Here is a 15,110-nt window from a genome sequence, read left to right on the forward strand (position 1 = left end):
TCTTGCAGCACCCAGCACAAGCTTTCTGAAACCGCCTTCTGATCCTGGCGTGTCCTGCTTGCAGCCTTCAGACCTTTTCCACCATCCACCCTCTGCTTGCAGCCCGGCACAGCCGCCCTGATCCATCCCAGGCAGGTTTGCGTCTCTGACCACGCTGACCATCTTTTCATTTCTCGAGACCTTCAGGCCCCAGCACCTGCTGCTGCCTCTTCCTCTCCTTCCTCTCTTCCAAACTAAGAGGACTTAAAAAAAAAAAAATCTTGGGCTGCACTGGGGTTTCGTTGCTGCATCTGGGCTTTCTCTAGCTGCGAGAGCAGGCTCTAGGTTCAACGGCATGCACAGCACATGGGATCTTCCTGCGTCCCCTGCATTGGCAGGTGGATTCTCAACTCCTGGACCATCAGGGAAGCCCCAGCCTTCAGGTTTTTAACAGCCCTTTCTGCCAGGCGAGACACTTGTTTCCTCTTGTGAGCCAGAGGCTCTGTCTCTGTCGGTCAGTGCAGGAACCATGCTTGGGAAAACTGCTGGTTCATTGTCCATCTCTCCACTGAGTCCTAAGCTCCAGAGGGCAGGGATGGGGCCCCCGTGTCCACACTGCCTGGTTCACTAGAGGTGCCTGGCGAGTGTGTGTTAATGGCCAAGGGCCACCTAAGTGACACACACATGGCAAGCACTTACTTCCTCATCGGTTCCCTGAGTCTCTGCAACATTCTATCAAAGGAGGGTGATTGCTGAAGAAACTGATGTCCAGAGTGGGGGCAAAGGCAGAACCCCTGAGGGACAGAGAGGACTGGACACCTGGTCTGGCTGGTGCTCACTCAGCAGCCCTCCTCAGTAATCGGCCCTGTAGCCGGGGACCCTTTCTCCCCGCTGGCCCTGTGCCCTGCAGCACCCACCTCCCCAGAACCAGGCCCTGTGTGGTGGGCGGGGTGCCTCGATGGAATCTTTATCGTTTCCAGTATCCCCGGGCAGGTGAATGATTTGATGTAGGTCTTGAAGGTGTTTGGGTTTCCCAGTTGACACTAGTGGTTAAAAAAAATAAAAAGAATGCCTGCCAATGCAAGAGACGTAAGAGATGGAGGTTTGATCCCTGGGTCTGGAAGATCCCCTGGAGGAGAGCATGGCAAGCCACTCCAGTATTCTTTCCTGGAAAATCCCATGGACAGAGGAGCCTGGGGGGCTGCCGTCCATAGGGTCACAAAGAGTCAGACATGACCGAAGTGACTTAGCATGCATGCACGCATTACGGGTATTTGCCATGCTTCTCAGGAGAAGGTGGGTGGAAGGTGCTGAGTGATCAATTTCCGAGTGGCCTCATGGGTATCTACCATCCTTTCCTCTGTGGGGTCTGGTGGGGTCTGGGGAGAAGGGGAGCTGCTGGTGTCTGGCCTGACGACCCTGATTCCTTTCCCCCAGAGACAGATTTGGGCTCTGTGGAAGCACGCTGCCAAGAAGTGCCCGGGCCCCAGTGCCACCAGCAGCCCAGGGCAGCCTCCATCGGAATCCGTCTACACGGTGAGTCCTCCACCCCCTGAGGCCTGACTTGGGGACTGGTTCCCTGGCTCGGTCAGAGTTCCAGTTGTGTGACTTCTCTGCGAAGTCCGAGCCTCCACTTCCTCATCTGTGAACTGGGGACCAGTATTCCTGCCCTGTGGGATTTCTGTGAAGGTGAACCAGGGTTACAGGTTTGTGGCCCTGGCCCCTGGCAGACACGTAGATGGGAGGTGCCGCTGGGGTGCCCTCCTTGGCACGCCCTTCCACTTCTGGAACAAGGGGGTGGCCAGGGCACAGTGGTGAGGAATGAAGAAATTTCCTCCGTCTGACCAAATGACAGTGACCAGCTCACCAACTCCTTCCTGTTTTTATTGCACAAACAACATTGGAGCAACAAGAACCACAAAAAGAGGAAAAAGTCAGGCAGTGTCCCACACCCTAAATAGAACACAGAGTTTCAATTCTTCACTATCTCCCTCTCCACCACGCACACACACATGCACGCACATTGTTTTATGTCCTTACAGCCAAGCAGAGGCATAGCCGGCCTGCCCACCTGGTTAACACGTGGCCAGTCTGCCCAGGGGCTGGGATGCCAACAGACATTCCTTTTCAGTTGCATCTATTTTAGCTGAATGAGGAACATATGCTCATTGTTGAGAAAGTGAAGAATAAAGGCTACCCAATGTCAGCTGCGGTCTCAACTCTACGGGACCTTCAGGTCCACCAGGTGTGGGTCTTGGCTCCACACCTGGGAGGTGCACAGCCATGCCGGGGGTCCTGCAGGGTCCCCCAGGGCATGTTCTGGGACTCTGCCTATACGAGCTCCAGCTGTTCCTGTCCCCACCACCCTGACCCGAACATGAAGCACGGGTCTTTCCTCAATGTCCAAAAATCCCCACACAGAGGGTATTCAGAATATGACCCTGATTATCAAGGATGAGGTAGATGGGGACGAGGCGAAGACAGGGTTCCTTCAGGGCAGCACCGATGACCCCAAAGGGGACACAACACTGCCAGCTCTCCCAGGGCCTGTGCCCCCACTCCCACTCCAGGGAATTTCCAACAGCCACTGCTTCCTACATGGCCCCAGACTTCCCCACAGTCTCTTTTCTCCCAGCAGCTTATCATGGTATTTTCCCTAGGAGGAATTCTGATGTCAGCTGTTAAATAAAAACATTTCTCTCTCTCCATACACACACACACACACACACACACACACACACAACGATCTTTCTATATATATCAAATAGAAGAAAATAACCATCCTCCTAAACCTATCTTCTTCCAGGATAAATACTAGTAACATTGACTTCTATACCTTGCAGTCTTTTCTGTAAACACATACTGAGAGACCCATACACACACTCACACACACACTTTTTTTTTAAGAAAATTGGAGTAGTACTGCTATTTTTGTTCATGTTACAATATCTCATGAACATCTTTTCACATGAATAAATATCCTTCTCCACGGTTATTTTTAATGGAAGAGACTCACTTTTGCATGGAGCATCTTTCTTGCCTGTGTTTAGACTTCTTTGAGACTCAGGCTAACTTTGCTGAAGTGTGGGGAAGAGGTCCGATGGCCCTGCCAGGTTGCTGGGTGGTTCAAGAGGCTTTAAGGTTGGAAAGGAGCTGGGAAGAGAGGCCACAGACTCTGCCAGCCCTTGAGAACTGTCCCTAGTAGCTAGGGTTGGATCTGGGCAGGTAAGAATGACATGAACAAGCGTGATGATGACGTCAGGGTCGTTAGTTGAGTACTTACTACATGCCTGGAGCTGTGGTACACCCGTCATCTTATTAACACTCATAACGCGGCTTTAGGGTATGTGTGTTGTGCACATTCTATTTTCCAATTGTCTATTGCTGGTAAGTTGAGATATGATTGATTATTTTTTATATGATTTATTTTTGTATGTTGACTATATAAAGAGTAACCTAGCTGAACTCACTTCAGTTTCAGTTCAGTTCAGTTCAGTCGCTCAGTTGTGTACGACTATTTGCGACCCCATGAGTCGCAGCACGCCAGGCCTCCCTGTCCATCACCAACTCCCAGAGTTCACTCAGACTCACGTCCATCGAGTCAGTGATGCCATCCAGCCATCTCATCCTCTGTCATCCCCTTCTCCTCCTGCCCCCAATCCCTCCCAGCATCAGAGTCTTTTTCAATGAGTCAACTCTTTGCATGAGGTGGCCAAAGTACTGGAGTTTCGGCTTTAGCATCATTCCTTCCAAAGAACACCCAGGGCTGAACTCACTAATTAATTCTAATCCTTTCTCTGTAAATTCCTTTTTTTTTTTTTTTCTGTGGCTCCAGCCATGTCATCTATGAATGATAGACGTTTCATTTCTTTCTTTTTAAACTTCAGACCTTGTATTTCTTATGTATGTCTTACCGCGCTGCCTCAGACAGTGATGGTGAATAGGAGTGGTGGCAGTGCACGGGAAGAGGCCTTTGTGTACTTCCCCTCTCCACTTGCCTTCTCCCTTGTGTTGTATTTATTTATCTGGGTCTTGGTTTTGACGTGCAGGATCCTTAGTTGTGGCACTCCAACTCTCAGTTGCAGCAGGCAGGATCTATTCCCTGACCAGGGATTGAACTCAACCCCCAGGATTGGGAGCCCAGAGTCTTAGCCACTGGATCACCAGGGAAGTCCCTCTCCTCTATTTTCTTTGGATATTTTGATCACTGATTTTCTAATTCATGCACTTAAAGCTATGAACTTTCCTTTAAAAGTGGCTTTAGCTGCATCCCACAAATTTTCATATGCCATATTTTCGTTATTGTTCAGTTTAAATTTCCCACTGAGATTTCCTTCTTACCCCATGAGTTATTTTAGAAATGTTTTGCTTGATTTTCAAATATTTAATTATTTTCTAGTTTCGTTGTTTTTTATTTCTTACTAATTCTGTTGTGATCAGAGAATACCTTCTGTATGACTTCAATCCTTTGAGGTCTTTAGAGATCTGCTTTAGGTCAGCTTACATTTCAAATGCATTTGAAAAGAACTTGCATTGTGCATGGCTGAGTGAGTGAGTGTTCTGTGTGACAGAGAGGTCAAGCTCGTTGATTGTGTTGTTAAAGTATGCCATATCTTTATTGGCTTTTTGTCTATTAGATGTTAAGTGAATCAAGTTAAAATTTGCCCATATGATTGTAGATTGTATATTTCTCCTTCTAATTATGTCAATTTTTGCTTTTTATTCATGTGGGAAAATGCTCATGATATATTGTGACAAAAAAAAAGGCTATCCTACTCCAATTCGTGTGTGTGTGTGTGTTTGTCTGTGAAAATTGACCGATTAAGGAGCATGAATTTGGATTGAGCCAGAGAGACTGGGGTGCAAAGCTTAGTTTTTTTGCTCATGAGTTCTGCGACTTAAACTTTCTGAGTCTTGGTTCCATAATCTGACATAGGGCTGATGTACTGTTTTCCATGTATAGTTTGCAAACATGTTATGATTCCTTCCATCTTCAGTTTCTCGTTTTGAGCCCACAGCCCCTCCAGTGACCCTGCTCTTTTTCCATGACTCCTATTAACAGGTCTGTCAAAATTCTGCCTTCAGTTTCTCTCTCTCTCTCCTTTCTGACCCACTTAGGCTTTCTGCCCACCTGTTCTCTCTGCCCACCAAAGCCTTCCTTCTCAAGGTCGCTGTTGGCCTCCACGATATTAAACCCAGTGGTCCGCTGGGTCCTCCTCTTCCTTGGTGAGCTGCAGTGTCTGAGGCCAGCAAGCGCTCCCTCCTCCTGGACACACTTTCTCTACTTGCTTCCAGAACATTCCACCCTCCCGTGATGTCTCTCTGACTCACGGCCATACATCCTCAGCCTCCTTCACTGGTTCCTTCTTAGAAACCAGAGGAATCCTGACCTCTAAATGTTGGAATCCAGGCCTGGAACCCTTTCTCTTTGAGCTTCTCTCCCCTCCCTGGGTGATTTCATGCAGCCTCAACCTTTTGAGACCGTCTACACTCTGACATGGCATCCGGTCCCACCACTTCATGGGAAATAGATGGGGAAACAGTGGAAACAGTGTCAGACTTTATTTTTCTGGGCTCCAAATCACTGCAGATGGTGACTGCAGCCATGAAATTAAAAGACGCTTACTCCTTGGAAGGAAAGTTATGACCAAACTAGGTAGCATGTTCAAAAGCAGAGACATTACTTTGCCAAAAAAGGTTCGTGTAGTCAAGGCTATGGTTTTTCCCGTGGTCATGTATGGATGTGAGAGTTGGACTATGAAGAAGGCTGAGTGCCAAAGAATTGATGCTTTTGAACTGTGGTGTTGGAGAAGACTCTTGAGAGTCCCTTGGACTGCAAGGAGATCCAACCAGTCCATTCTGAAGGAGATCAGCCCTGGGATTTCTTTGGAAGGAATGATGCTGAAGCTGAAACTCCAGTACTTTGGCCACCTCATGCAAAGAGTTGACTCACTGGAAAAGACTCTGATGCTGGGAGGGATTGGGGGCAGGAGGAGAAGGGGACGACAGAGGATGAGATGGCTGGATGGCATCACTGACTCGATGGACGTGAGTCTGAGTGAACTCCGGGAGTTGGTGGTGGACAGGGAGGCCTGGCGTGCTGCGATTCATGGGGTCGCAAAGAGTCGGACACGACTGAGCGACTGATCTGATCTGATCTGATCTGACACTCTGACAGCTCCCTCATTTCTATGTTCAGCCCAGACACCACCTCTGAACGCCGGAACCCAGCTCTGTTTGGACCCCTCATCAGCTTCTCTCTCAGACCAGTCTCCGGTTCTTCACCCATGGAACTGCCTCTTCCCGCAGTCCTCCTGATGCAGGGAGTGATCGCTCCACCTTCCTGTTGCTCAGGCTAAACATTCTGAAGCTGTCCTTTCCTTGTCTCCTTGCATCACTGCTCCTGTCAGGTCTATCAGCACAACTTAACTCCAGACATATCCGGAATCTGAATCTTCTCACCCTCCAGGGCTGATGCTGGTGGGTACCACCGCCATTTCTTGCCTGGAGCCCTCCATTTGGGTTCTCCTTCTTTCTTCCTTCCTTTCTCTCTCTCTCTCTCGTATTTGGCTGTGTCAGGTCTTAGCTGTGGCATCTAGTGCCCTGACCAGGGACTGAACCCGGGCCCCTGCGTTGGGAACGTGGAGTCTTAACCACTGGACCACCAGGGAAGTCCTCCTGCAGTTGGTTTCTGATCAGCTGGCCCGTTATTACCCTAGCCCCACCGTCTGTGCTCTGATCAGCAGCAGCGGAGTCACGCCCTCCAAACATAGGTCCCATCCCTCTCTGCTCTGAGCCCTTGGTGAGCCTCAGTCCTCTGAGAAGCAGACACCAGGGCAGGAGTAAGTGTGTGATAGTGGTATTCGGGGGACCACCTGTGAGAGCAAATGGAAACGACTGGGAGAGCTGATGAAGATCTGGTTCTGGGTAAAGAAAAGGGCAAAGGAAGGCAGAGAGGATGTGCTGACCTGCGCACAGTCTATGGACGCTTCAGCAAGGCCCCTGGGAGCCTGGTCAGAGGGGCTCAGGGGTCTCCCAGGGCGGGAGAGGCAGGGATGGCATCCCTGCCGGGCTCAGCCATTGGCTGGGGCAGCCCACGGGGGTGTGGCCTCTGTGCACACGAATGCTGGGTCTCAGAGCCCAGCAGCCGGGCCCTGGGTCAGTGCTGATGATCCCTGGAGCTGGAGGTCTGCGGATCACACTCACGACCGTCTAGTGAGGTGGATTTCTTCATCTTGTGGTGGGGCCTTGGTGGTGGCTGTGTGTGCGCCCCCCCTCTCCGGGGTTCTGTCTGGAGCTGTCGTGGGGCCCCTCCCTCGCTCCCATCTCCCTGCACAGGGGGCACCTTTGCAGGGAGGCCTTTCTGACCTCCTCATCCCCCACCTCAACACCCCCACCTGCCCCTGCTGTAACCCAGCCTCCTTCCTTCCTTCTCCAGGTCTCTCCGTGGCCCTTACGACCACTGTTTGCTTTCTGACTGTGGTCTGTCTGGGACCCCAGGGCCCCGCATGTAGCAGGCGCTCAGCAGTCAGCTGAGTGGAAGCCTGCTCTTAGCTCCCGGGTGCCTGGGGTTCCCTGGAGGCTCCGTGCTGGGCAGAGTGGGCACTCCATGGCAAACGTGGGGCGCCATGGATGCCTCCCCTCAGCTCTGCTCCAGCTTCCGCCTGGTCCAGCGCCCTCATTCTCGTGCTCAGCCTCCAGCCCTCCTGCTCCTCCTGGCAGGAAGAGGAGCCTTTCCAGCACACCCCTGATGCCATCGCTTCCCACCCAGAAACCTCCAGTGACTCCCCACTGCCAGCTCCTTAGCTGGCACATGAGGCCTTCACTGGAGGCCTAGCCCAGCCCTGCCTTCCTGGACTCCTGTTAGTGCCGTGGGCCGTTCGCTTCAGACATGCCAGGATCCTGACCTAGAGCAGAAGTGCTCCGTCCCTCCTAAGTATCGCTTCTTGCTGAACAGGGCTCCTGGATCTGCCCCCAGAGTGAAGTGAGTGAAAGTTGCTCATTCGTGTCCGACTCTTTGCAACCCCATGGACTTTACAGTCCATGGAATTCTCTGGGCCAGAATACCAGAGTGGGTAGTCTTTCCCTTTTTCAAGGGGTTTTCCCAACCCAGGGATCAAACACAGGTCTCCTGCATTGCAGGCAGATTCTTTACCAGCTGAGCCACAAGGGAAGCCCCCAGAGGGCATCAGGCAAATTTCAGGTGTCCATGAGACACAGTTCTTGTGTTTCCTTGGTGACGGATGTGGGTATTACTAGGGGAATCAATGTCCAGGACCCTCAGATTAGGTCTTGGCCCAGGGCCGCTGACTTCTGACCTCAGCCCACCCGGACAAAGGCCTCGGCGCTGACTTCACCCCTCTGCCAGGGCTGATGACCACTCAGCTCAGCACCACTGTCCATACAGGGCGGCAGGAGGCAAAGGGCTCGGGGGGCCTGGATCCCAGACGAGTGGCCCAGCCCGGCCCAGCCTCAGCCCAAAGCACAGCACAGCAGCGTGGCACACCCCAGCGCTGCCCAGGCCAGCCCTGACAGCACAGCAGCAGCCCAGCCCAGCCTGGCAGCCGGTTCAGAGGCCTGGCCTTCTCCCGGCGGAGGGAGGCGGCCCCCATCACCCCCTCCCCAGAAGGCCAAGAAGGTATCCTGTTGACAAGGTTGCCTGCATTTCACAGCCTAGTGATGCAGGTCACAGCCGGCATGCAGATGCAGCCCAGCAGGTCAGGGCTTGTCAAAGGCTTCACTCAGCAGCTGCTAATTGGCAGCAGCTTCTGCAGCCGTCCTGTCCTCAGCCCTGCAGCTGCTCCTGCCCACAGCCTGACCACCGCCAGGGTGGGTCAGAGGCCTGCGGGGCCCCCGGGTCAGGATGCTCTTCTCTGGCTTGGAAATCACTTAGCAGTGTGCCCAGGCCCGTGGGAGCACACAGCACAGAGGGCAGGAGGAGCTGTGAGACCTCAGACAGCTCCGGGCATCTCTGGGCTGATATGTGGTGGGCGGCCCATGGGCACTGAGGGAGAAGGGGACCCTCTGGGGGCCCCGAGATCTGGTCCTCTGCCAGCATGTCGGCAAAGAGGCCCTTTTTCTTGCTTCTCTCTGTGACTAGGAACATCCAGGTTGGTGGGAGGGCGGCTGTCAGATCTTTGGAGATCCAGGACTGGGTGGATGGAGGGTGGGGGCCAGGGCCGCTGGGGAGACCCACACCCCGTGTATCAGGCTTGCTGGCGGTGGCTGGTGCTTTGGGCAGGTGTGAGAGCCCAACAGGCCAGAGCAGGTCTCAGAAGATGCCTTTCAATGGAATTGGGGATCCTCCCCGGGGCCTCCCTGCTCCCACCGGCAGGTCGGAAGCCCCTCTTCCAAGACCCTCCCTCTTTCTGACTCGGAGGTCCCTAGGGCAGCATCCCTGTGTGTGATGCCCTTGAAGTGAGGGTCTCCCAAGTGCCAAATGGTTTATTACACAGGTTTTCATGCCCCGCTGCTTCGGAGCCTCCTCCCACCCCTCTTTACCTCCCCTCCCTTCTCTTGCCTCAGAGTACCACCTGTCTCTCCAGCCTTCCTCAGCAACCCCTGCTTGCCTGTTGCCAGGGAAACCACCTCCTTGGCAACCAGCCGGCATCCATATGACATGTACACGTGGGAAGGAAAGGTTCCTGCCTCTTGCTTAGGCTGTTGGTGGCTCTGCTCCAACAGTTCCCAAGGAGCAGCATCCACCCTGGTGCCCATCAGGGTTTGAGGGAGGGTCTAGGCTGTGACTGCAGAGAGAGCAGGGAGGCACCAAGCCCCCCTTGATGATCACTCAATCGTTATTAAGCACATGTGACTCACTAGACCCTGTGCTGGGCCCTTCGTGCACAGTATCTCATATAGTCATCCACTGAGCCTGCAAGATGGACACAGTTATCCCCATTTTACAGATGAGGAAACTGAGGCACAGGAAGGCTCCCGGTTGCCTGTGGCTGGCAGATGTCAGAGCCGAGAGTTGAGCCTAATCTTGTCTGATTTCAAACAAGAAATCATTTCTTTTTATTAATACCACCCTGAGGCCTCTGGTCAGGCTGTTCATAGCTGGACCAAGAGTCAGTGTGGCCCTAAGACACACACCCAGGTGAGCGAGGAGCCCTGTCACCACAGCTCACTCAGGGTTGTTCTCCAAGGGTCCCAACCGCAGCCATGGTGACCTAGAGACAGACCAAGCCCCTCTGCAGGAGAGGAGTGTGATTCCAGTGTGAGCCTAGGTCCTTTGTGAGCACAGGCTGGTGGGAGGGGTCAAGGGAGACCTAGAGGGGTGGAGGGATGGGCTTTGGTCCAGGGAGTGAGGGGGGATGTTCGCAGAGCCCCTATTGAAGCCTTGGCCATAGGAGTCACGTCGGGGACTGCTGGCTGCCAGGTGCCTGAGGCCCTGAGGACAGGCAGGGACAGTGAGTGTGGGCCAGGGCCCTTCCTCTTGCCAGCAAGCTGGAGGCCTGGAGAGCCCGCCGGGCTGAGCACAGGCTCTACGAGAGGCTTGAGGTGGTGGGAGGGGGTGGCAGGGGGCACCCAGAGGAGTGGCACTGTGCAAACGGGGGAGGGGTGAGATGGCCCCAAGAGGGAACGGTGGGTGCAAAGGCGCGGCCGTGTGACCGAGAGGAGTGAGACTGGGCACCACGGGCATCCCCTGACCTCACGGTCTCCTGCAGGACCTACAGCGCCGAGAGACCGAGGTCTACGACTGCATCCAGAGTGAAGCCAGCAGCCCGCCCACCTCCCAGGGCCTGCTCTCCCAGGTACGCAGGGCCGGGGCAGCGGGCCTGGCTCCTCCACTCCTTCCGTGTGTCCTGCCCCTCATCTGGGAAGTGCCTGCCATGTGCTGGGGGTGGGGGTGAGCCACCCACTGCTGAAGCAGAGCCCTCCCCGAGGCGGCTGACCTGGTGCTTAGGAGGCTTGGTGGGTTTACCCACCACCCCGGCACCACCCCTTTCCAGCTCTGCCGCCCTGGCCAAGCGGCTAAGCTCTGTGCCCACATCTGTAAGCTGAGGACCCTGAGAACATTCACCTCCTAGACTTGCCATGAGGATTGCAGATGGTACTGCGACCCAGTAGGCGCCGTGCAAGGGAGCAAGCGTAACCACCACTGGGCACGGTAGAGCATCTACGCCGGTCAGTCAGGCAGGGGTGTGAGGCTTCTCGCTGCCCCCAGGCTGAAGGTGGCTGGGGATTGTGCTGGCGGCAGCAGGGGCAGGCCTGGACAGGGCTTTATTTTATGAAGGGGGCTAAGGCACATCCCTTGATCATGAGTCTCTCTTAAACCTCAGTCTGCTCATCTGTCAAGTGGATGCGTGACACTTTCCTGCAAAACCAACTGCCCATGAATTCAAATGAGTTCCAAGTTAAGTAGCATCTATACCAGAGCTCTGGACACCATCAAGTGCAAGGGGCTCAAGGACCGTGGCTGGGCACCTTGGAAGAACCATCAGGAAGTGGGGGGCAGGTGCTTGGGCCCCCTAGCATAGGCCGACTCTGTTGAATCTCCTATTCTCAAAGCTCTTTCTACGGTCATCTCTGAACTAGGCTGTGACTGGAGGCAAGGCTTCCCCACCCTGGGACCCCCAAGGTTGTCTGGGCCATCCCAGGGAGTGACCACTGTATGCCAGGCCCTGAGGTCCTGACCAGGACAACTAGACCCTGTCCCAGTTCCCCAGCATCCCCGGGTCTGCAGGAACAGTCATGGATTCTTACAGACACATAGAAACATCTGTGAATGGTGGGCTCTGGGGAGGGACTAGCCCAGAGTTGAGGAGGGGGCTCTTGGTGTGCTAAGCTGAGCTCTGTAGAGTGAGGAGGAGGTCATCGGGGAACAGATAGGGTCCTGGGAGCACCCCAAGAGGAGAGAAGAGCATCTGGGGAGGCCTAAGGCAGGAAAGAAGGGGCCTGTGGGGCTGGAGAGCAGAGAGCAGGCATGGGGTGGGAGGACAGGAGAGGAGGCTGGTGAGGTGGGCTTGGGGACAAGAACAGGGCTCCCGGTCAAAGCTACTTAGAAAGCCACCTATTTGTCTCCTTTGCCCAAAACTAAATTAGTGCAAATTTATCTTTCCCCTCCCTACTGTTCATTTCTTTCTTTTTTCCTTTCCAGGAGAAACAGCATAAATTTGAGGGTGATGGTGAATTTAACCTGGTCTATGAAAATCTCTAGGATGAGCTCTGCCTGCCCACAGATCTTGCCCTGGATCAGAGGCCCTGGGGCAGCCTCTCCCTCCAGGGAACTTGATCTGTATTAGAAGTGAGGCTGCTGGGTACCCCATCACCTCACTCCCACATTTAAGAGGCTGGCCCCCACGCCCGTTCCGCAGCCCAGTCATGCCCCTCAAGTGTGCCACGTCTCCAGGCTTCTGCCCAAGCTGTTCCGTCTGCAGGTGGGCACTCCCTCCATCTCCAAGGGCCCTCTTGGACACCTCCCATCCCTGGGGCCCTCCTCACCCTCTAGGGACACTCAGGCTCTCTTGTACCAGCCTGAACCACCAGGAGGTTCCAGCAGGGACCCAGTACTGTGTGCACACGCATCGCAGAGTAGATGAATAAAAGAGCAACTATACAAAAGGCCCCCACCCCCAGTTAGGCCAAAGACAAAGCAGCTGTGCAAAGTGGAACCGGGGGCCGGCGCAGGAGGTACAGGGTGTGAGCGAGAATGAACCATGTGGAGGCTGGGCTGGGAGACCAAGCTGGAGGCCCAGGAGGTGGTCATCGGTCTGGGGGCCTGAGGCTGGGAGGGTCAGGGCACATGCAAGTGAGGAGGGAGATCTGGGCATCAGGGGATAGGGAGGAGGGTGCTGGCAAGACAGGGGCCAGACAGACTGACGCTCTCTGCCTCCTCAGCACTGACTTCAGGGTCTGCCTCCCCCCACGGGGCGGGGACCCCAAGGTTGTTTACCCTTCAGTCTGCCCCCGACACTCAGCATGCCAACTGCTGCCTCCCAATGCCCCCCTCCTCAAAGCTCCCCACCCCCAGCGCCTCAGCGGTGCCTCAGTCCACCCTGCAGCCCGGTTCCCCGGAGCCCCCTCTACCTGGCCTGTCCCCACCCCACCCTCCTCCTCCTCTTCATCTGCCTTAGGCTCCAGCCCTGCCCCCTGGGGATCGGGGCAGACCAGTCCCTTCCCTGCTTGCCCAGCTGCCCGAGGCCACCCCTGTCCATCCCTGCCTAGCTGCATGGCTTGGTTCCTGGGGCTGTCCCTGGGGAGCACAGAGGGGCCCTTAGTGAGGCAGAAGCTCAGGCCCGCGGCTCCTCAGTGTCTGATCCTGAGCCCTTTCTGCTGCCCGAGCATGTTCCTGTGACCCGTTGTTTCACCTTCAGCTGCGCCCGTGGCACCCCGTCTCGTGGGCCGACCAGGGCTGAGGCTGGGAGCACCGGGCCGCCAGGCTCTGCACCCTCCTCCCCTGCTCCCCCGCTCCCCTCCTCACCTCCCCTGCTTGCCCGTACTCCTTCCCCACACCCAGGGCTGCCCCAGAGGTCCCTCAGGGGCCTGGGCGCCCAGACCCCAGCCTGCCTGCGAGGGTGGTTATGGGCAACAGCGTCTGCTCAGCAGGTCAGTACCCACCCCAGCCCAGGCCCTGCAGGGATAGAAGGGCTGGGGGAGCGGGCCCAGGGCCGTAGACCGACGTCCAGAAGAAGCCCCAGTCCCTCTGCTAGGGCAGCAGGGGCCCCCCACCCCTGGACTCACAGGACCCGCCCTGGACTCACGGGACCCTCTCCCCAGGCTCATACCGCCTCCCCAGGCTCACAGGACCCCCCTGGGCTTACAGGACCCTGCCTGGGCTCACAGGACCCTCCCTGGGCTCACGGGACCCTGCTCCTGGGCTCATAGGACCCCCCTGGGTTCACAGGACCCCCCTCAGACATATGGGACCCTCCCCCCAGACTCATGGGGCCTCCCTGGGCTCACAGGAATCCTGCCCCCAGGCTCATGGGAGCCCCCCAGCCAGGCTCACAGGACCCCCTCCTGGGCTCACAGGACCCCCCTCCTGGGCTCACAGGAACCCCCTGGGCTCACAGGACCCCCCCCTCCTGGGCTCATAGGACTCCCCTGGGTTCACAGGACCACCCCCCAAGACTCATGGGGCCTCCCTGGGGTCACAGAAACCCTGCCCCCAGGCTCATGGGACTCCCCCCAGGCTCACGGGACCCCCCCTCCTGGACTCACAGGACACCCCCCCCCCGGCTCACAGGGCCTGCTGGGTTCACGGGCCCCGCTGGGCTCACAGGACTCCCCCCACCCTGCCGGGCTCATGGGACCCCCTGGGCTCACAGGACCCCCCCTGGGTTCACAGGACCCCCTCGGGCTCATGGAACCCCCTCAGGCTCATGGCCCGCTGGGTTCACAGGCCCCGCCGGGCTCACAGGAACCCCCTAGGTTCACAGGACCCCCCCGGGCTCATGGGACCCCCTGGGCTCACAGGACCCACCCTGGGCTCACAGGCCCCGCCGGGCTCACAGGACAGTCCACATCCTCCCAGCTCGGTTCCAGGCCCAGCCTCCGAGCACAGCAATGAGAGCTCTGAACTGGATTATGGGGCTGGGGTGGGGGTGGGGGACGCAGAGGCCCCTGGCCCCCAGAAGGCGGTTTAACAAACTGTTTAAGGAGGAAAACTGCCTTGAGCAAAGCTGCCCTCCAGTCTCCTGACTCCCACGGCCCGACGCAGAGCCCGGAGCTGGGGTCGGGGTGAGGCAGAACACTGCCCACGGGGCCGCGGAGCCACTCTGGGAAAAGCCGAAGCCAGTGAGAGCAGGAGGAGGCCGCCTGGCCAGGCCCCGGGGATAATGCAGGGAGCCAGGAGGGACAGCGACCCCCTGCCCTGGCCTAGGCCCCGCAGTCCCCTGTCCATGAGGCAGCTGAAGGATCCTGGTGAGAGGTACATGGGACCTTGACCTTCCTTGGGCTCAAAACCTTCCACGGTCCCCACCTCACCTGGAGCAAAATGCCAGCTCTTCCAGGCGGCCTGTGAGGCCCTCAGGGACCGACGTGTCACCTTTTTTTAATATTAATTTTTATTTATTTGGCTCACAGGGCCTTAGTTGCGGCATGTGGGATCTAGTTCCCCAACCAGGGATCAAACCCAGGGCCCCAGCATTGAGAGATCAGAGTCTTAGCCACTGGACCACCAGGGC

The 15,110-nt window shown here is 56.2% G+C and overlaps 1 protein-coding gene across 1 annotated transcript in view; it reads left to right on the forward strand.

Moving 5' to 3' along the window:
- Window positions 1–14,605, forward strand: part of NFAM1 (NFAT activating protein with ITAM motif 1) — a 47,664-nt gene extending 33,059 nt beyond the window's left edge. The window contains exons 6-8 of the mRNA XM_027543386.1: window positions 1,417–1,515; window positions 10,650–10,736; window positions 12,083–14,605. Coding sequence (XP_027399187.1) covers window positions 1,417–1,515; window positions 10,650–10,736; window positions 12,083–12,142 — 246 coding nt within the window. The 3' untranslated portion in view covers window positions 12,143–14,605. The remainder of the gene's footprint in view (window positions 1–1,416; window positions 1,516–10,649; window positions 10,737–12,082) is intronic.
- The last annotated feature ends 505 nt before the right edge of the window (window positions 14,606–15,110 follow it).

Source organism: Bos indicus x Bos taurus, chromosome 5 (genome assembly GCF_003369695.1).
Source record: "Bos indicus x Bos taurus breed Angus x Brahman F1 hybrid chromosome 5, Bos_hybrid_MaternalHap_v2.0, whole genome shotgun sequence".
Taxonomy (NCBI): domain Eukaryota; kingdom Metazoa; phylum Chordata; class Mammalia; order Artiodactyla; family Bovidae; genus Bos; species Bos indicus x Bos taurus.